The sequence below is a fragment of the Netta rufina genome (genome assembly GCF_964035555.1).
Source record: "Netta rufina genome assembly, chromosome: 17".
Lineage (NCBI taxonomy): Eukaryota > Metazoa > Chordata > Aves > Anseriformes > Anatidae > Netta > Netta rufina.
In genome coordinates this window covers 12,391,483-12,412,272 of record NC_140141.1, presented here as the reverse complement: position 1 = coordinate 12,412,272, position 20,790 = coordinate 12,391,483, and the positions used below count along the sequence as shown (strand labels likewise).

The 20,790-nt window shown below is 35.6% G+C and overlaps 1 protein-coding gene across 1 annotated transcript in view; it reads left to right on the top strand.

Annotated features, from left to right (window-relative positions):
- The window catches only part of DNAH10 (dynein axonemal heavy chain 10), a gene marked incomplete at both ends in the record, with an annotated part of 57,710 nt that overhangs the window by 2,679 nt on the left and 34,241 nt on the right, over window positions 1–20,790 (top strand). The window contains 30 exons of the mRNA XM_084297451.1: window positions 838–953; window positions 1,466–1,646; window positions 2,342–2,499; window positions 3,165–3,395; window positions 4,039–4,229; window positions 4,698–4,896; window positions 5,628–5,822; window positions 6,457–6,627; window positions 7,080–7,256; window positions 7,589–7,762; window positions 8,086–8,255; window positions 8,974–9,125; window positions 9,523–9,687; window positions 10,373–10,580; window positions 11,478–11,634; window positions 12,625–13,098; window positions 13,556–13,714; window positions 14,106–14,222; window positions 14,292–14,394; window positions 14,624–14,802; window positions 15,483–15,694; window positions 16,016–16,172; window positions 16,584–16,817; window positions 16,916–17,038; window positions 17,189–17,422; window positions 17,941–18,164; window positions 18,649–18,918; window positions 19,008–19,191; window positions 19,479–19,613; window positions 20,198–20,350. Of these exons, the coding sequence (XP_084153577.1) occupies window positions 838–953; window positions 1,466–1,646; window positions 2,342–2,499; window positions 3,165–3,395; window positions 4,039–4,229; window positions 4,698–4,896; window positions 5,628–5,822; window positions 6,457–6,627; window positions 7,080–7,256; window positions 7,589–7,762; window positions 8,086–8,255; window positions 8,974–9,125; window positions 9,523–9,687; window positions 10,373–10,580; window positions 11,478–11,634; window positions 12,625–13,098; window positions 13,556–13,714; window positions 14,106–14,222; window positions 14,292–14,394; window positions 14,624–14,802; window positions 15,483–15,694; window positions 16,016–16,172; window positions 16,584–16,817; window positions 16,916–17,038; window positions 17,189–17,422; window positions 17,941–18,164; window positions 18,649–18,918; window positions 19,008–19,191; window positions 19,479–19,613; window positions 20,198–20,350 (5,603 nt within the window). The remainder of the gene's footprint in view (window positions 1–837; window positions 954–1,465; window positions 1,647–2,341; window positions 2,500–3,164; window positions 3,396–4,038; window positions 4,230–4,697; window positions 4,897–5,627; window positions 5,823–6,456; window positions 6,628–7,079; window positions 7,257–7,588; window positions 7,763–8,085; window positions 8,256–8,973; window positions 9,126–9,522; window positions 9,688–10,372; window positions 10,581–11,477; window positions 11,635–12,624; window positions 13,099–13,555; window positions 13,715–14,105; window positions 14,223–14,291; window positions 14,395–14,623; window positions 14,803–15,482; window positions 15,695–16,015; window positions 16,173–16,583; window positions 16,818–16,915; window positions 17,039–17,188; window positions 17,423–17,940; window positions 18,165–18,648; window positions 18,919–19,007; window positions 19,192–19,478; window positions 19,614–20,197; window positions 20,351–20,790) is intronic.

Here is a 20,790-nt window from a genome sequence, read left to right as displayed (position 1 = left end):
TAACTGGGTAGGAATGCTCTTAGAGTAGAGTAGAGCCAGGAATCAAGAACACTTTTCATATTAAATTTTTGGAAAATTACATATCTTCCACATTTTGCCAACAGGGATGAAGCTTTCAAGCTGCTCTCAGAGGAACTAATGAGATTTAGTTACTATAACTGCTAGAACTGTGCAAAGTGTGTTGAGAATGAGGAGCTGTATGTGAAAGTTGGACCATAAGGTGGCAATAAGCACAACTGGGGTATCAAACCTGCAGACCTGACTCAAATTTTGATATACAATAGCAGCATGTGAAAGAGAGGTTCTATTCTGATAGTTCATACTTTATATAACTAAGCCAGTGACAATAGCTGCTGTTTCTGGTCATGGTCAGACTTCAGTATCTAGTTCCAGTCCCACAGGAAATGGCTTCTAAACTGAAACAAACAAGTATTTCCATGCCTGTTTCCAGGAACAATCAGCTGTCTGTTAACTCTAACTTTTTGCCAGGCACTGATCCCAGCATACATTTATGTGGATTCACTCACTGAGCAGCAGCATGTGTGGTTTAAAGCTACAAAGTATTTTGTATGTGCCTATTACTTTCAGTTTCTCTAAAATCATGAAATTTGAGAAAATAAAACTTCATCAAAAAAATCTGCAACATTAAAACCAGCAGCAGTTTTGAAAGTGGCTTGCATCAAGCCTAGTTTATTATTACAATGGCAGTCTGCTTTATTGGAGTTTTAACTTGTTACGGAAAACAATTTATACAATTGTTTTAATAATTGTGTTCTGTACAATTATTAATTACTTAGTTATTGTATTCTGTATGCTAATTGTTTGTATACTGTTTAGAAACAGTTACTGAACCTAATGACCTGACTGAAGCTAATGAGGTTCTTCCTAAAATGATAGAATTTGGTTTACTGACTGCTGATACTCTTTTGATGCTAAAGAATGTCATCTCACAGGTAAATGTTTTATGGCTTTTATATGTGAAGTTTTCAGTTTTCTGTGCGTGATTTGCCTATTTTTATTCTGCTGACCATGTAGACTACGTATATGAAATCCTTTCATGAATGACCTTCTTATGCCAAAATGAAGTTTGGGGTAATGCTTTTTATTTTGTTTCCCAAATTTTTATAAGGATGTGGAGACAGTCATCATTTCATTGATTTGCCTGACCCTATATAAGAAACATTTAAGAATGTGACACCACATACTTCTATTTTTGTGCTGATAGACTTTTGTGAAAGTATGCTGGAGCTATTCTCCTGCAGAACTTGTGGAGAGAATAGTCCTAAAGAGGTGAAATGGAAAGACATACATTTAAATTAAATTTTAGAACAACCTATCCGAATGCTTAAGTGAAGTAGTAGTAAGCTGAGGGTTTTGTTTATTTGTTTATAAATACAAACCATCTAATCTATGGTTCCTGTTTGAATTATACTTATTTTCTCCTGCTCTCTCCTGTAATTGGCAGCGGTCTGAGGAAGCTTCCTTACAACCAGATAGTGAAAACACAGGCTCTGAAAAAAGAAGTTTATCTGAGACTGAGGTTGCAGGAAAGAAAGAACAGCCTGTTGAGTACTGTAATACTCAAATGGGGAGTGAGCTCCTATCAAGCACACAAGAATTTTCAAGTATTACTCAGCAAATTGAAGGTGAGTATTCTGCCTATTCCAGTGCTGTGTTGATTAGAGTACAAGACAGTAGAAGAAGGTTCACCTAGGAATGGCTTTGTTTAGAATAACACATACAGTTTCTGGGGAAGTTCCAGATCTGATTAAAGTTTCTTTTGCTGATCACAGTAGTATTTTTACTGCTCTGAAGCATAGCACACATATGAGGAATGGATTAAATCAGTTTCAAACAGCCTGGAGTAAGAATTAGGAGAGAGGGTAATCATGCCTCAGTTCTTTCCAATGTTCAGGGGACTCAGGCCATAGCAGGATATAGAAGGCAGAAGACCAAAGCAGACTTGACACAAAGTTTAGCATCGTGTCTCTGACAGGGGTTAGTGTCACGCCATTGAGGAGAATGTAATGGTCTTCAGTTAACAGACTGATAATCTTCTTCAGCAAAGCCCTATTCCTAATTTTTAATACTTAGAGGTTGTGTTGAAGCTTGAAAGCTGAGAGCTTTTCAGTTACTTCTAGGAATATATCTTTGTTTTCACTGTATTAACTGTGAAACAACTGGATGCTTTTTGTCATATTCTCAAATAGGCAGAGCAGATGGTATGTTACCTGTACTCAAGTAGCTAGCAAAATGGAAGGTGTAAGCCATTTCAGTGATGTTACCTTAACAGTGCTGGTGGAACAAGACAGTTAATTTCAGATGCCTTTTCTCCCAACAGGAGAGATTAAACTGGACATGCCAACTATAAATCTAAACAGTGATGCAAGTGTTCTTGCCACAGTTCCAGAAGTGGTTGAAGCTCTTGAAAGCTGTGCAATGACCTGGCAAAAATTAATATCTGCAGCTCTAGAGGAACAACTGAAAAGGGTTCCACAGGTGATGTTGCCCATAGCACTAAGCTTGTTTTACTCCCAGAGACATTTCTTTATTCCCACAGTAATATCTCTGAATGGTTTGTGCTCTGTTTTAATCAAACTTTGTGTTTCATTGCTGGAAAGCCCATTTACTAATTGAAGTAAAGTAGAACAAAGGTAGTGAGTACCTGCGTGACTGCAGGAAATGGAATATAAAGCAATTCTCTGCAGATCCTATCCACCTGGGAGACTGTGGAAAACTAAGGCACTTTAGCTAGTTGCATTCTTACTTCTAAAACCAGTGAGATAGACATGAAATATTAAAAATGCAATGCTTTAAAAAAATATAGAGTACTATATTTTCCCTTGAAAAATCATCTCTCCCAAACAAAATGCAATCTAATTGTAAGGTTCTGATTCTGCAAACAGTTACACATGAGTAATACCATTTAACATAATAAGACGTTTCATGTTTACGAAATAAAGTGGGCATATATTTTGGCAAGCATGAAATCTTCAGATCCAACTCAAGGATGTAATCCCCATTTTTTTGTTGAATCACATCTGGGTTTTCTCAGTATACAGCATATTGGAAAAAAAAAAAGAACAAATATAAACCTCGTCATAGGTTTTCATCTTCGAGTAATTGTAATTTAAAAATTTTATTTTTCTGCACATATCTTGTAGGGCAATGGTCCACTTGCAGAAATTTACTTCTGGCGTGAAAGACACGCTGCTTTATCTGGTCTTACTGAACAGACAAAGCTTCCAGGAGTTGAAAAAGTCTTGGCAATATTACAGGAAGCTGAATCTGAGCGTAGCAAAGATTTACAGGCAGTCTTAAGCGACCTCAGAAAACATCATGTGGAAGCTCTAGATAATGCTAGGTTCCTTTCAACTCTTGAACGCTATTTGAAGGTATGTATCCTTAAGAAAACTGTGGAGTTGTAGCTGTATTTGCTCGAGTTTGGTTTCTTTGTTGGTCTACTATTATTATTATTATTTTACCAGCAATAAAGATATATTGCAGATTTTTTACATTTAATAATAAAAAAGCTTGTTTATTTTGTCTGAATTGCTGCTGTTCTAATACCTGAAAGCAGAAGCACAGAGCTGTGAACAGCTTGGTTTGTAAATCATAGCTTTGGAAGAATGAGATAGCACAGCTGAATTAAGAAAAACAAAGATTTCTCTTCTCCAATTTTTGAGGTAACTTCTATCACTGGTTAGAGCTGATAGGTCAAGTTTAAGTTCTGTTGAAGATTATTCAAATAAACAGTTGGGCTAAAACCAGTTTTAGGACATCTTTTTCAGAAAGTAGAATACTAATGAGACAGTACCTGACAAGCATTTGGAGCAATAGATGCAAATCTGCACATCCTTAACCATCTGTGTAATTTGGTCACCAGGGTGTTTCCTTGACTGGGTTCTTTATTTACTAATGTCACAGATTTTCTTGACTTCAGCTATCTGTAGAATATTGAATAGAATATTGGTTTATAAAATATTTATCTGTATTTACATGAGAACTTATTCAAATTATTTTAAATATATTTAATAGAATTTAACACATGGCACTGGGTTTGATGTTGTCTTGGACACAATTCCTTTGCTGATGAATGCCCTGAGAATGGTATGGGTTATCTCACGGCATTACAACAAGGATGAACGGATGGTACCCCTTATGGAACGAATTGCGTGGGAAATTTCAACACGAGTGTGCAAAGCCGTGGATTTACACACGCTGTTTAAGTAAGTACTGGATTCCTATTTAACTAGGCTGCATTTATTAAAAGCTTTGCTTGTTTTACAGGAAGTGTGATTGATAACACTTGCATTGAATATGTTTCAGTGTTTCTCACTATCTGAAGTTGTATTAGAAGGTCAATTAAAAGCCAATTAATGTTCTAGTTTTCACAAATTATTGAATCAGCCTGAAGAAATAGGTGCTTGTCCTCTTTTCTCTTGAAAGGACATAAATCAATAAACACAATGCAAATACTCTGGTACAAAAGTGGCATAAATATCATAAAAATCAGTCCTGAAATAACTTTTTCAAAATCAATTTCACTGAAAATGAAGACCTTGCAGTTGTAAGTTTTGCCTAGATCTTGTACAACTAGAAGATACTAAACCAGGATAGATTGATCCAGTTGAAATATCATTTTATTATATCTATAATCTTTCCATCTATAGTATCTTAACTCTTTTGATTAATAGAGAAGATAGAACTGCTGCAAAAAAGAAAATAGCAGAAGGAAAAAGTACTCTTGAACAATGGAAGAAATCTTATTTGGCTGTTCGTGCCCAAATTGAAATATCAGGAAGAGAGCAACATTGGGAATTTGACCGAAAACGTTTATTTGGAAAAACAGATTATATGGCTTCCATCTGTCAAGATCTGTATGACATTTTGCAGGTACTAATATAGACAGTAATTAAAGAGGACAGTTTGTGATCAGTGTCTTCTTCAGGAGAGGAGATTCTTTTGTATTATAGTTGTTGAAGTGTTAATAGCCTTCATTTATTTATTTATTTGTGTGTGTGTGTTCAACCTTAAGAGAAATGAAATAACTCTTCTCAAGGTACTGGTTGGTGCCATGAGAAAGGTATTGCTGTGTACAGTACTGTTATCAACCTGCAAACTTGTAACAGTTGTTTCACAGGTTTGCAGTTTTCATGTCTCGTTAATTTAATGGTATCATTTCAGATAAAATAATCACTTAAGTATATTGTAATATAAAATTTGACTGTATATAAATCAATGTATCAACTGCAGGATAATATACATGAAAGATAGGTGCTATGTGCAGGTTCCTTTAAGGTAGGGCAACTAGAAATATTAGTTGTCCATCAATGGCCACATGCTATGTAGACTGTGTATGTGAAATCCGTAGTGAAATAAAAAGAAAAGAAGTAATAACTGAATGTTATCTGTTTTGACAAATGTGCTGTTGGGGCTGTATTTTTTTTTTTTCCAAAAAGATAGTTCATGTCTTTCATAGGCGTATACAAAATGTAAATCACAGCAAGAATTGATTGTTCTCTGGGCTATAGTTATCTTTAAAGGAAACAATAACAGAAGAATATTAAATAGCAAAGAAAAGCATTAAAAGTAAACCTTTCTGTTATGTTCTTCTGAATTAACAGGTTGTTGAAGAGTTTTACAATATATTTGGTTCTGAACTGAAAGCTGTCACAGGTGATCCAAAACGTATTGATGATCTACTGAGAAGGGTAGATAGACTAACTAGTCCAATGGAAGAACTGACTTTTGACCCTTTTAGCATCAAAAGCACACATGATTGGAAGTTAATTATGGGAGAATTTAGAACAGAAGTTTCAGTAAGTACCATGTACTGTGATTTTTCCCCCTTATTCCTTCCTATATGAAAATCTTTCTAGACTGTCAACATTTTCAATTAAAGAATGAATGATATGCTTTTTAAAAAAAATATAAATGAGTGAATACATAAATGAAAATGTGAGAAGTTTTACCAAATTTTTAAAGTCAGTATTTTGTGTTCAAGTTCTTTTTGTTTATAGCTTCACTTCATCTTGCAAACCAGTGAAACGTGTTTTATGTTCATCGGCAAAATAACTAGAACATGAGCAGAGGCTACATATTACCTCCCTGTACTCATGTGCTGACATCTCTCAATCATATTCTACAAAGAAATCAAACTTTTTTCTGGATTTACTTCTCCCATTCAGCCAAGAATACCCACAAATGCAAGTTGTTACAATGCCTTCTGTGACTTTTATACCTGCCCAGCAGACACTGGGTTAACACTAATTTCCTGTAGTTTACTGGAAAGCCATCAGTTTACTATTTGGTCTTATAAATTGCTAACAGTAAAGATATGTCTCAACACTATGGAAAAAAAAGATATTTTAATATTGCCTTCCTTTCTTGGTTTTGCAAGATGAACCTCTAAGTGACAGGATTTCTTGGCCTTCTTCCTTTGTCTCTGTCTAGGTTATTGAAGAAGAGGCCAAAAACTTTATTGATGAATCTTTCAAGACCCTTCGATCAGCAGAAGCTGCATTTGACATGCTGTTAAACTTCAGACACATCCGCTCTCGTGAAACCATTAATAAGCAGATGATGATGAAATTCAATGACGTTTTGGACCAATACTGTAAAGAGGTATTTAATTTAGCATTTCTTAGGTAGTATATGGAATTCTTTAGTGAAAATAATAAATCTGTGTATATATCTTTAACACATATGTAGTGTCATTTACGATCCAAAAGACTGACAGACTTTTAAAAAAATAAACATAGTAATTGTTCTCACTTTTTTGGAACCTGTACAAGAAATAGCATGGTTAATTTGCTGAAATTATGTGCACATCTGTATATTTGTAGCACAGTACAGGAACTGAAAGATGTTTACATGTGCAAGGAGGCTTGAGACACAAAAAAGAAGGTGTTCTGTGTAATGCAGTTAATGCAAACAAAAGATGAATAAAAAAAATGAATTATTTTTATCTTGTTGCTGAAATTAGCTTCAGAGCCTGTGCTGTGTACCAGGTTAGATACTTACCGTGGAAAAACAAGTGGAGAAATGATTCTTAGCAATGTTTTATTCTCTTTTAGGTCGAAAATGTTAAGCAAATCTTTGTTCAGAACCTCAAGGATCCACCTTTATTCAAGAATCACCCTCCAGTGGCTGGAGCAATATATTGGTCCCGATCCCTTTTCTATCGGATCAAACACACTATTATTCGATTTCAAGAAGTAGAGGACTTACTTACTAGTGAACGTGGAAAGGAAGTATGTTGTTTCTTTTGCTGTTTAATAAAGGAAGAATACTTTCCTCATACCGTTCTTCTGGGGAGGTGGAAATGTTCTTAAGTGAGCAAGAATGTCTTTGCACATAGTAAGCAATGTTAGACGTGAAAAGCTTAATGGTACCTTCCCACTGTTTTCTGAAGAAATAGTGTCAGAATAAATGACAGAACTCAAGAACCTGAATTCTTCATCACCTGTATTACAAGGCATTATTTGCCCTCTCATCTGATAAAGATCAGAAACCTTATTAAGACAGGATAGTGGAACATTTCTCGTGATCTTTAAAATGAATTATACAGAATTTTCCTTTCTAGGTAAAGCAAAAGTATCTTAAAGTGGCCAAGAGGATGAAAGAGTATGAAGATCAGAAATATGGTCAGTGGACAGAAGGAACAGAGCAGATGCTCCCATTGTTACTGAGAAAACCTCTGCTGATGGTTGTTACTGGTGAGGCAGCAAACCATATTAATCAAGAGACTTCTGAGCAGGTGAGAGAGGAAAATAACATACCTGATTTCTCTGTGGGAAAGAACTGAAACCTATCTGATGTTTGGTGAGATTTTTCAAAGAATGATGTCTTTAAGAGAAACACTGTTTTTTAATGGAAAATTTTAAAAAGTACTGAGATCAAAATTGAAACTAGAATGCTGAGATTGCTGTCAAATTTTATTGGCATTTCCACAATCTGAATATTAGCTATTCTGTCTGACTTTTACCTACTGTCTTATCAAATGTCTCCAGGAGTTAACTTTTTCCTTGTGTTGTAACAGTCTGGTGTTTCTATGCTTTCTGCTGCTTTCTTGTGTTGTAGACCTCAGTAACAGAGGAGCCTCTCACCACAGAGAAAAGAGTGCAGTTCATAGTGAATTTTCCTCCTAGACTCCAAGAGATTATAACTGAAACAAAGTACATGGAACAACTGGGGTTTCCAGTCCCAGAAGTAGCAAGAAATGTGGCATTACAGGAAGACAAATACCTTGGGTAAGGTTATAACAGAATACCTGCTCTCATACAGATTTTCAGCAATGTTTCAAGTGATTTCACTCCAAACCAGAGTGTGCCATGAGTCATCAACTTTTGGAAGTATGAGAGTTCGTAGTGACTTCTTTTAAGGGTAAAATTGCTGATGGCCATGGTACACTAGCAGTCTTTCCTCTTTTGCAGTCTGCATCCTTCTCCCTGTAGCACTACGTTTTACAAATGAACACCTCCTCAAAATCTGAAGGAAAAACAAGGAAAGAAAGTACTTTTTTTTGCAATGAATTCTTAATTGCATTTAGATTTCAGTTCACATTTGAACTCACTGCCGCTTTTTTGTACAGCCTTGGATAAGTCACTTTTGCTCAAATTATCACAGGCACTTAGGCACAGAGGTGTGACAATAAGAGACCTAACTAGATTTTAAAATTTACCTGTTGAGTTCATGTATGTGATTCAAACTGAGGCTGTCTTAAATACTTCTTCTGGGTTGGGGCAGGAGAGGATGGTCTAGCTACTACTGGAGTCATAGATGATTTTTCTTTTGTTTGTGAGAGGAAGAGAATTGTATTTATGATCAATACATAGTCATTATTTCTGAAAATTTTGATTTATGTGGAAGTTTGAACAGAATGAAGAAAGTGATCTGCCTTGTTCAGAACGGTATTTCCAGAAAATAATGATTTTTATTTTTTGTTGTTATGTTTCTTACACTCATTAGATATACAAATGGATTAAAAAACATGCTGGATCACTATCACAACTTAATGGGAACATTGAGTGAAGCAGAAACCAAACTTCTTGATGACCATATTAAAGAGCTCTGGAGAGTATTCAGATTAGGGCACAGAAGACTCAACTGGAACTCCCTAGGTAATGGAGATACTATTTTAGAATGGCCTTTGCTACTGATTCGCAGTTCAAAAATTCTCTTCAATTCTGCATTCTATTTGATTTGTCAGATTAAAGCTATGCATCCTTAAAAAGGATATCTTATTGCCATGGTGTAAGACAGAATAGTATGTTAGACAGGGTCTGATCCAAGTGGGTATTTCTTATGTTTTTATTATATGTAAAACACTGAGTGGAAATGGATATAGACTGTTAGAGCTAGAAGGGAGATAGATGAAGGATTAGGTGATAAAACATCTAATCTATCTTTCTGCAGAGTATCAGTTAATTCTTAAACACATCTGGTTGTTGACAATTTTGATTCATTGGTAAAAGATTTGGTAGAAGAAAGAAAACAAATGATTGTAATTTATTTCAGGTATTGGTGACTTTACAGTCCAATGTACACAAGCCATCAGGAAGTTTGAATCACTCGTCCATCAGATTCATATTAATTCTGGAATCATAAGCGACAAACTTCTGTTGATAGAATCAACAAATCTTTTTAAGTTTCCACTTCCAAAAAATGGTGATGAACTTCCTAGTAAGTCTTCGTATTTTCATTTTGGAGCTCTGTGATGTTTTATTTTGCTCTGTCTGCTACTTTGCATTTTTAGTTGCGAAGATCAATCCTTATAATAGTTACCAGAAGAAGTTACAGCAGTATTGCGTGGTTTAATACAGGAAGCACAAGCAGAACTTCAGTACCCTAAGCTGACAGTGTCAATGAGAGGAACTTAGAGACAAGTATATAAATAGATCATTTGACCTTGCTTTTGATTACTTTCCCCCTAGCTTTCCCTTGGATTCTTCTTCCTTCTTCTATGCAGTAATGTAGTCTTATTGTTGCAATCTGCATGGACTGTCAGCTCCCATCTGGGCTATCTCAACCACACTCTTCCTCAGAGGGAAATTGCAGTGAGGTGATTGTCTCCCAGACCTCCCTTTTGCTTCCAGTGACAGGGTAGGGGTGATGTACCACATTTCTTCCAATCATTTGTGAGTTTTACAGAGGTTACTTTTGCATCTAATGGTTACTATTAAATAATTGAATCCATATAAAATCAGAGGGCTGAAATATTAATAAATTAGCATTACTTAATGAAGATATTTTTCTAGTGTGCAATATCAATTTCATGTTTACAAATAAAGACCCGCTAATTGTTCCACTACTGAAATCTGTTAGATCTTTTGCAGTTATTAACACTGTTTTTTGTAATCTTTTGCAGATATGAAAGATTTTTTTGTATATGTTAAGGGTGAAAGAGAAAAAGATATAGAACTCATGGTTAGAAATTATACTGCCATTCCAAAATCATTAACAAAAGTAGAAGGACGGGTTGCCAATTCAAAGAGTGGCAAATCTCCAAAATTAGCTTCCTATTATGCATACTGGGAAAACAGGATTTATCAGGTGTTGACAGAGTTAATTTTGAAGTAAGTCAGTTGTTTGCTTTAATGGGTTTTTACTCTTTCATCTTTAGTATTTTCTAGATCTGTTGTTCTAAACTCATGTATACTGATATTCTGTTTGAATACCTGAGTGATTTGCAGTTTGAGACAGACTTACATTTGTACTGTTCTGTTTGTTTGTGCAAAGAATGGAGAATTGATAAAAAATGTAGAAAAGAAACCCAAATTCTGAGAAAAAAGATATCGGACATGTTGTTGGCAGAAGAGAGAAATGCACCTTTTCTGCAGTGTATATAGTTCCATATACCGACTTTATTTTTAAAGTCAGTGCCTTGCTTTAGTAAAGAGTACAATTTTGAAAATTTGGAAATTTTAAAATGTCTGGGTGCCAGATGCATCCCTGTAATGCAGAGAACACCAATACAAGAACAAAGGTTTGTTGGATTACGCTTTATCTGGGCCCAAGGAAGTTCCTGTAGCTAGATATTACAATGGCCTTTTAGAGCATCTCTAACAGAGCGCTGCAGGGTTCTAGAAGCTTCCCAGCCATCTCTTCTTCTCATGATCCATGTCTTTGTATTCTAGTCCATGCTCAGCTGACTTCTGTGGGCTTCCCTGGCTGGGCTGTTGCGTAGGAGTTGACCATAGTCTCAGGATCCTTTTGCACCAGTGTATTCCCATTCCGTCCTTCCAATAGCTTCTTTTAGCCAGCCAAGTTTTTGCATTAAATCAGTCCTAGTGGGACAATTTTGCTTAGATACACATCAGTGTTTCCAGCTGAAATAACAGTTAACTGACTTCTGACAGATCTGATTGCATATCTAAGTGCATACCTTATAATTGCAGTCTCTGTTGGACATTCTGTGGAGGGATCAGTACCTGATCATTACTTTCTGTGACATGATTTTTTTCCTCTTGCAGGAATTTGCGAGCTTTTAATGAAGCTGTTCTTGCAAATGTGCCATTGTTCCAAATAGAAGCTGTTTTATCTCCTCCCGAGATAATCTTGCAACCTAATGCCAACAAGATTGACAAAATGATAGCACAATGCATCCAAGACTGTGTTGAGGTCACTAAGGTGATTTTTGATTAAAATTTAATTGTTGCCAGATTTTGCTTGTGATGATTATGAATTAATTGGGCAAGTATTAATGTCAAAGGGAATATTCATATTTCTCTATCTTGAAATCAAAATATCCAGTACATAGTTCTAATTTTACAGACTGTCTTAACTTTGCAACCTGGTAACAAAGGAGAAAAAAAAAAAAAAAAAAAAAACAAAACCAAAACACCATAAAGCTTTATGTACTTTTTACTTAGGCAAAATTATTTGCTGCTCTTCAGCAGTTATACCATTGTAAGGACATCATTTGGTTCTGTAAATCAGCATACATCACAAGGAAATAGTTTTCACTGCAGATGCTTTTTTTAAAATGTATGAATAACCTGATGGGAGTAATAAATACGGGTAGCCTTCTCCATATTACAGCTTTCCACAAAAGTAGCAAAGAAACAGTTCAGAAAATGTTAGGAGAAGGACATCTAGGACAGCAGGTTAGCAGTAGATGGAATATGTAGCTTGTTGACAAAGATGTAGCAATATTTTCTTTATTTCATACCATAAGTATGATCATATTGAACTTCCAGAAAAGAAGCCAAATATTGTGGCAGTAGTCCTGCCCTCTGATGATGAAGAAATGATTCCAGATATCACATGAAACGAATACATTTAGATCAAGTGTTATTTCTATACTCAGATTTGCTGTTCTGTTCTACTTCTGCATCCAGCCTTTCTAATGTAATACCTCTTTTCCTGTGCCATGCTATATTGCAACTCAGTGGAGATTTTAAAACAGACTGAATAATGCATGGGAAGATTTTGTTAGGATGAAATTAACTCTTCTCTCAAGTGTTTGTGAAAATATAATTTCTTCTCATGCTGTCAGAAAAACAATTGATTTGAGAAATCATTCACTTCCTACATAGTCTCCTAAATAATAATGAATTATTTGAATAATATTACTCTCTGAAAAGTTATTATTTTTCAACCCTGTCTTGAAAATTCTAGCATTTTGTGCGCTGGATGCATGGCACATGTATTGAATGCCCTCCTCAGCATGTCGAAGATGAAGTTATCACTTTCAGCTTTTACAGTGACATCTCCCAGAATCCTCTGATAATTGAGCAGGCTGCTCTCATCACTCAGAATGTCCACAAACTCCTGGCTTCTCTCAGCAACTATTTGAACCAGTGGAAGAGGTATCACCTTTTGTGGGAATTAAACAAAGACATAACTATACAGAAGTTTGCTGCAAAAAAGCCTGCTTGTGTCACCTTTGATGAAAAGTTGCAGTTCTATATGAAGATAACTCAAGAAGTGACTCAACAGCCCTTGATTAAAGATGAGCAATTTATCAGGCTTCACATGGGTCCTTTAGTTTACATGGTGAAGGAGAATGCTAGAGACTGGATGATTTCACTTGGAAAGCTGCTTAATGAGTCTGCAAGACAGGAACTCTTCAGTCTTCAGGAAGAGATTGAGGTAGGTGTTCTCAGTTCTTCTTGTCCTATGCAGCTAGTACAGAGTAGCAGGTGACCATTTGAACTACTCTCTGAATTGGTTGAAACTGTCTGGTGTACTCTGGTGTGCCATACATAAAGAGGTGAGCCATCAATCAGTGTAGCTGGTAAACAAGAGAAAACAGTCACACACACAAAAAAATAGGACTTTCTCACTCCTGTGCTTGTGAAGGGTCCAACTTAGTAAGTCTGAAGTTCCCTTTAAAACACTGCTTATAACTATTTTTTGTAGTAAAAACATCCCTACTGTAGTGGTGTTTACTTTGTGTTGATTTGTTGTTGTTGTTATCTTTATCCCATAGACTATCAATGTAAATGAATCAGCACATTATTTACTTGTGTTTTGTATTTCACTAATAATTATAATTTTGGCTAATTGCTTTCCTGGTGTTGCCTCTGGAAATTATTTATTTTTACAGAAACTATCACGGAATCTTCAGATACCACCTGATTCCCTGGAAGAGCTCAAAATTGTCCTCGGTACAATTGCAGAGATCAGAGGCATGTCACTCAAGGTGGAAATGAAATACTTAGACATCTGGGAGAGATACCGAACTCTTGCAATGTACAGTATTCCAGTAAGTGAATGTTATGCCTTGTCTCATAAAACAATTTGCGTTGGAGCTTGGGGCACAAATGCTTCACATGTGAATGAATAAATGTTTTCTTATTAAGACATTTCACACTATCACTGTACTGCTGAGGTGAGAAGGGAGATTGTCTAGTCCAACCTCCCTTCTCAAAGCAGTATCTCCACTTTAAATGGACATATTGCATGTGTTTAAATCTGATTCATAGAATCATCTAGGTTGGAAAAGATCTTCCAAATATCCAATCTAAACCTCCTCCAGTGCAACCTGAGACTGATTCAGGTAACTGTTTTCATGTTTTGCACATTTACAATGTGAGTACATCTTTATTTCCTTGTGACTAGTTATTGCTTGTGAGAGATTGCTTGTTTTGTTTTAGATAGCTGAAGAAGAGCAAGAGATGGCAGACAAGATTAAGGAAAAGTGGGAGGCTCTCTTCTTTGAAGCATCAGAAGTTGATCACAACCTTGGAAGCATAAAAAAGAAATTCACAGAGGTAATATTTGTAATTAATATAAGAAAACAGAAATGGAAAAGAAAACAACTTAAACACTGTTCTCTTTAGATGACACAGCAACAGATTGAGGAGTACAGTAAGGAGATAGCAGATTTCTTCCATAAATTCATGGCTGAAGGGCCTGGTGCTGTTGGGGAAAATCTTGATAAAGGTAAATGGATTAATATGTGTAAAGTGACGCCTTTTTTACAAAACTAGTCTTTAGAAAATTCTTCAAAGGTTAAATAAAACAAGCAAATTGTTATTTCCTTATTGACATAAAAACTGTTCAAATGGAAATGTGACATTTTCGCTACTATAATTTCTACAGAAATGCCATCTTACTTATTCACTATGATTGATGGGACTGTTTATCTAGAAAATTTTCTCTCCTTTCCCAGGATTGGAACTCCTGGCCATTTTTGAAAAAGAAGTGGAGAAACTGGAAAAAGTTCAAAAGGAACTGGGCAGTGTTGAGAGACTTTTTGACTTGCCAGCCACAGTGTACCCTGACTTAATGAAAGCACAGAATGATATGAAAGGTCTAAAGCAGATCTATGAAATTTATGAATTACAAAAAGTAAGTGTATGCATACATACACGTGTATTCAAAGCACATACCACACATAAAGTTGGAAGGTAGAAGCTGCTTTAGGTACTATCAACCCTGTATCTGAGCCTTTGCATGAAATAAACTGTGACCTGTAAATGACTGTCACCATGAAATGAGTTTAATGTTAGCAGAGAAACAAAACAACGTCTCTGGAGTGAACCAAACACATGCTCTTATCAGATAGGACCCCGGTCCCCCAGAAATTATTGGGTGGCCTTATAATGCACAAGTCTCATGATTATAGCAGTTGAACTACATTTAGCTATAGTATGTGTACAGGTGACAATGTGGTTCTCGGGCTTTAATTGATCTTATATATTTAAATAAATAAATAAATATATATATATATATTTAAATTAAAATGCCTTGATAGCAACAGCCAGATCAATCACCTGTAAAGTATGCTCTTACAGATGGTTTTCCCGTTGTCTGTATTTTTTTTATTTCTTTGTTATATAACTGCTTGTGTTTTGTTATGAATCTGTCTTGAATGTGAACCTGTCTCTTCCTCTGTTTGTAAAATGTTAATACAATTATATGTACATACCGACTGTGGTCTCTAGATCCTACTATACTGATTTTTTTTTTTTTGGAGGTCAGAAATAAAAAGAAATATCATTTTTTCTTTCTGGTGACCTTGTTCCCAGGCAGCTAAAGAGGAGTGGTCTCGGACACTCTGGATAAACCTCAATGTCCAGTTTCTTCAGGAAGGAATCGAAGGATTTCTTAAAGCCTTTCGAAAGCTGCCCAAAGCAGTCCGCAGTATGCCAGTGGCCTTTCACTTGGAAACAAAAATGAAGGCATTTAGAGACTCCATTCCTTTATTGCTTGATTTGAAAAATGAAGCTTTAAGAGAAAGGTTTGATTTGATTTATTAAAAAAAAAATAAATATATATATATATATATATGGGAAGATTTTATTTGTTTTGTTAGAACTTTCAATTTTAGTTACAGAGGCCATGCTGTGTCCTGCAGCTTGAAACTTCACTTTCTGCTTAATGAACTGATGTAATAGCATATACCGTGATTACAATGACTTAAGTACTTTGTGTATTTAAAATACTAGTTCTTTAAACAATGAGAAACATGGTTTCATTATTATATTTAAAATTACAATTGTTTTCATTTTTACTGTATTGTGATGGTTGGTATAGTTGTTGTTGTATCAATTTAAAACAGGCATTGGCAAGACCTTATGGAGAGAACAGGCACAAGATTTGAAATGACAACAGAAACATTCACTTTGGAGAATATGTTTGCTATGGAACTTCACAAACACTCAGATATTATCAACGAAATAGTTGGAACAGCTGTTAAGGAACTTAGCATTGAGAAGGTAATTTAAATATTGTAATAAAACTAAAAAGAGATGACAATAGTTTGTTTTATGTGAGATCTCTATTGGAATGTCAGAAAGTTCTGCCATCTTCAGGGAGCTGCTGGGAAGTAACTAATAGATCAATAGCTCTGTTAATAAGCTACAACATGGCACAGAATCTTAGTTGTCTTGACTTCCGCAGCAGTATATTGGATTTTTGCTATTACATTAAGCAAGTCTAGTTTATGAAAAAGGATCTGAAATGGAATTTATTCCATTTTCATCACAGTGTTGTGAAATAGACCTCCTTATAAACCAGGGGTGAAAATCCGTGCAAAAAACTTTTCTGAATTAATTGATTTTAAGTTAAAATTATAATTCCCTAGTTTTTGAAGACTGAAATACGCATCTTATTATGCTCACATGCAGGGTGTGAAGGACATAGCAGAAACATGGGAACAAATGAAATTTACTGTACAGATATACTTCAAAGGCACTGAGAAGAGAGGATTTATTCTGGGATCTGTAGATGAAATTCTAGAGGTTCTTGATGATAACAATGTCAATCTTCAGAGTATCTTGGGCAGTCGTTTTGTGGGTCCTTTCCTTGCAACTGCTCACCACTGGGAAAAAACACTGTCATTGATTGGTGAAGTAATTGAGGTAAGGAGGAAAGTGCTGGACTAAATAATTAATGCTTATTTATAATCAGGGTTTTCTATTGTATTTTTTTGTCTTTGATGGCAACATTTGACTCTTAGATCTGGATGGTGGTTCAGAGAAAATGGATGTACCTGGAGAGCATCTTTATTGGTGGAGATATAAGATCACAGCTTCCAGAGGAAGCCAAAGTATTTGACAGCGTAGACAGGATGTTTAAAGAGGCAAGTAACTGACTTGACTTGTGATCAGCACAGTTATTAAATGTGTTTTGTTTTTTTGTTTTTGCTGTGTGTTTTGTCATTAGCTAAATATACTTTAGTATAATCTATTGCTGTTCGGTATTTTCTAGTTTTTCTTTTCTTCCCATGTAGATAATAGATGAAACTGTAAAAGAACCAACGATAAAAAAAGCCTGTGAAGCCCCAAATCGTCTATCAGACCTCCATCATATAAATGATGTGCTGGAGAAATGTCAGAAAAGCTTGAATGATTATTTGGATTCCAAGCGAAATGCCTTCCCAAGATTTTTCTTTATATCTGATGAGGAGTTGCTTAGTATCCTTGGCAGTGGTAACCCACTTTGTGTCCAGGAACACATGATAAAGGTACAGTGTCTGGTTTTCTAAAGTGCCCTGTGCTTTTAGGTGCTTTTAAAAGTTGAACAGACTATACTGTACATGCTCTTAAGGGTGCACTAATATTTCTCGCATACAAAGAACATCCTGGCAGCTTCTTGAAGAAACTTCTGAATAAATAAATCAAATCTGATCAATGGTCTCTCCTGGATCTCATACTGGACAGTAGTGGTTATGGTAGAGAAGATTCAAGACACACCAGAATGATCAATCATTAAAGAACCTTCTTGTAGCTCCTGATAGGTCTTTATTTCCCAGAAAAAAAAGGAAAAAAAAAGAATGTAATTTGAGGCAAATCATTTGCTTGTTTACAGTTCGGTTGGGCTGCTGAGCTATACATCAGCATTTATATTTGATTACTTAGAGACAGATCCAATTTTGCTTTAGAGTCCATGGAAATTTCCTTTCAACATTAAATGGGGGCTAGATATACTTAAATCTCCAAAGCTTGGTTTCTCAAATGCCATGAGTTTCTCTGTTGATTTCAGATGTATGATAACATAGCTTCCCTGAGGTTTCAGGATGGTGATAATGATAAGAAAATCGCAACTGCCATGATTTCAGCTGAGGGGGAGGTGATGGAGTTCCGACAGGCTGTAGCTGCAGAAGGCAGAGTGGAGAATTGGATGACAGCAGTGCTAAAAGAAATGAGACGAACAAACAGACTCCTTACTAAGGAAGCTATTTTTCGATACTGTGAAGACAGAAGCAGGTGAAATGATCAGTATCAAGATAATACAAATACCTTATATATTATTACGAGCCTGTAGCGATATAGGAAATGAGAAACTTAATTTTTAAATTTTTGCACAGTTTAACCTGTATTTCTGTAAGTGGAGGGGATATGCATGTATATCCGGCATTTTAACTGACCAGAAAAAATTGTGTTATCTATTGTATGCTATTTCCTAAGCCTTGAATTTTCATTTTTAGTGATGTGTGTAGTGTGTTTTTCTCATTGTGGATTCTACTTGGCAATTGTTACGTAAGGAATAGGTAGTTTTTCTCTGAGAGTATTTCTTAGGCTTTAGAAATAAAACATCACACCTTGATGGAATTCTATACATCTTTATAAACCTTTGTCCATGTTGTAGCTGTTGCAGAAATAGGAGGAGCTTCTTTTTCTTTCTTTGTTTTGATGAGTTACTTAAAATAAACAGTAACTCAGACTCCCAAACTATATCTATTTCCCACAGAGTTGATTGGATGTTACTCTACCAAGGCATGATGGTGCTGGCTGCTAATCAGGTGTGGTGGACATGGGAGGTGGAGGATGTCTTTCGGAAAGTGAAGAAGGGAGAAAAACAGGCAATGAAACTGTATGCTAAAAAAATGCACCAGCAAATTGATGACCTGGTTACTCGCATTGCAGTGCCTTTGAGCAAAAATGACAGGAAAAAATACAACACTGTTCTCATTATTGATGTTCATGCCAGAGACATTGTCGATACATTTGTAAGAGACAGGTAAACTCCCCAACCTCTTGAGAAAATACCATATCCACAAATTGTATTTCCATCGTTTTATCTCATATAAGCACATTTCTCTTGTGTAGCATTCTGCATGCTCAGGAGTTTGAATGGGAAAGCCAGCTGCGCTTTTACTGGGACCGAGAGCCAGATGAACTGAATGTGCGGCAGTGCACAGGCACATTTTCATATGGTTATGAGTATATGGGTTTGAACGGACGTCTTGTGATCACCCCGCTTACGGATCGTATTTACCTTACACTCACACAGGTATATATTAAAGTAGATTTTTGCTAACACACATTTAAAAAATATACTTCCATGCAACCGTGTAACTGGCAACTAAGAGATAAAGTTGAAAAAAAACAACCACAACATTTTGAACACAAATTTATCTGAACTAGGTGGCAATAGCCTTTTCAACTGATTTCCTCAAAGATAATATAGAATGCATTCACAGATAAGATTTAAAGCTTTTTGCACCCACAGATTTGTTCATGATTTTGCTACCAGATTAATACAAATGCTTTTCTTTGCTTTTTGCTCTGTCTTCAAAGGCTTTATCAATGTTTTTGGGAGGAGCACCAGCAGGGCCAGCCGGTACAGGAAAAACAGAAACAACCAAGGATCTGGCCAAAGCACTGGGCTTGCTATGTGTAGTGACGAACTGTGGAGAAGGCATGGATTTCAAAGTAAGCATTTAAGATCTGTATTCTCTGATAGCAGTTACTGTTCATTTTCAGTGCCCAGGGTAAGGGCATAATTTCAACTTTTGAATAAGAGTAGTTGGATCTCCTGAAGGCGTCAGATCTGTTGTCATTAATGCCTTTTGCCAGGCCAAAAACAAGTGAGTATATTTAATAAATTGATATTATTGGAATTCAGGTTGTAAAATACCATAGACTGCATTATTCAGACTTGTGTAGTCATGGCATGATCAAGAATTAACCATTCCTCCCATAGAGGTACTGTACTGACTGATAATGAAGTATAGTGAAAAAAATGTCTATTTTGAATAAATTCTCAAAGGAATTTCAGGATTCAATCTATGCTTTAGGCAGGGAAACAATGACTAGGTGATGTGTACCTGAGCTCATCATGGGCTATCTGCACTTGACAAATATTTATTGAAAGACCTTATGACAGATTGCTAGTTCCTGCATATATGGATATCCAGAGGCTTTTCCTGGTCATTAAGACTTTTAACATACTTTAAAGTTTGCTGGTTTTTTTTATGTACTTATTGCTGAGATATTTTTCTGCTTGTTTTTGTTAGGCAGTTGGTAAAATCTTCTCTGGTCTTGCCCAGTGTGGAGCATGGGGATGCTTTGATGAATTCAATCGTATCGATGCTTCTGTGCTTTCAGTCATTTCTTCTCAGATTCAGACTATTCGAAATGCTTTAATGAATCAGTTGAAAACATTTCAGGTAAAGATTAAAAAGGAAGAGCAATTGTGAAGGCTAATCTTGTGCATGAAGCCAAGATTCAGGTCTAGACACCATCATTAGATCAAAGGGCTGTTTCTTTGGAAATTACTTTGTGCTGAACATTTCAAATTCCATAATATGTACTCTTACATACTTTCAGAGATATTAAATCTTTCCTTATTTCCTAATCCTTTCCTAGCTTTTCCCTTTGTGAAGTGGGATAAGAGTAATATAAATAGGATAACAGTAACTAAATGGGATAATAATATAGTAGTAGTTATGGAGAGGATTAACTTAACTTGATGCTTAATTTAATGATGTTTATTGGAATTCAAAACCCTTAGACAAAAAATTCTATTGAAAAATTTGAAATGTCTTGATGTTTATGTCCAGGATGCAAATAATGAGTTGAATGTACCTACATGACTATCTAAAACTGA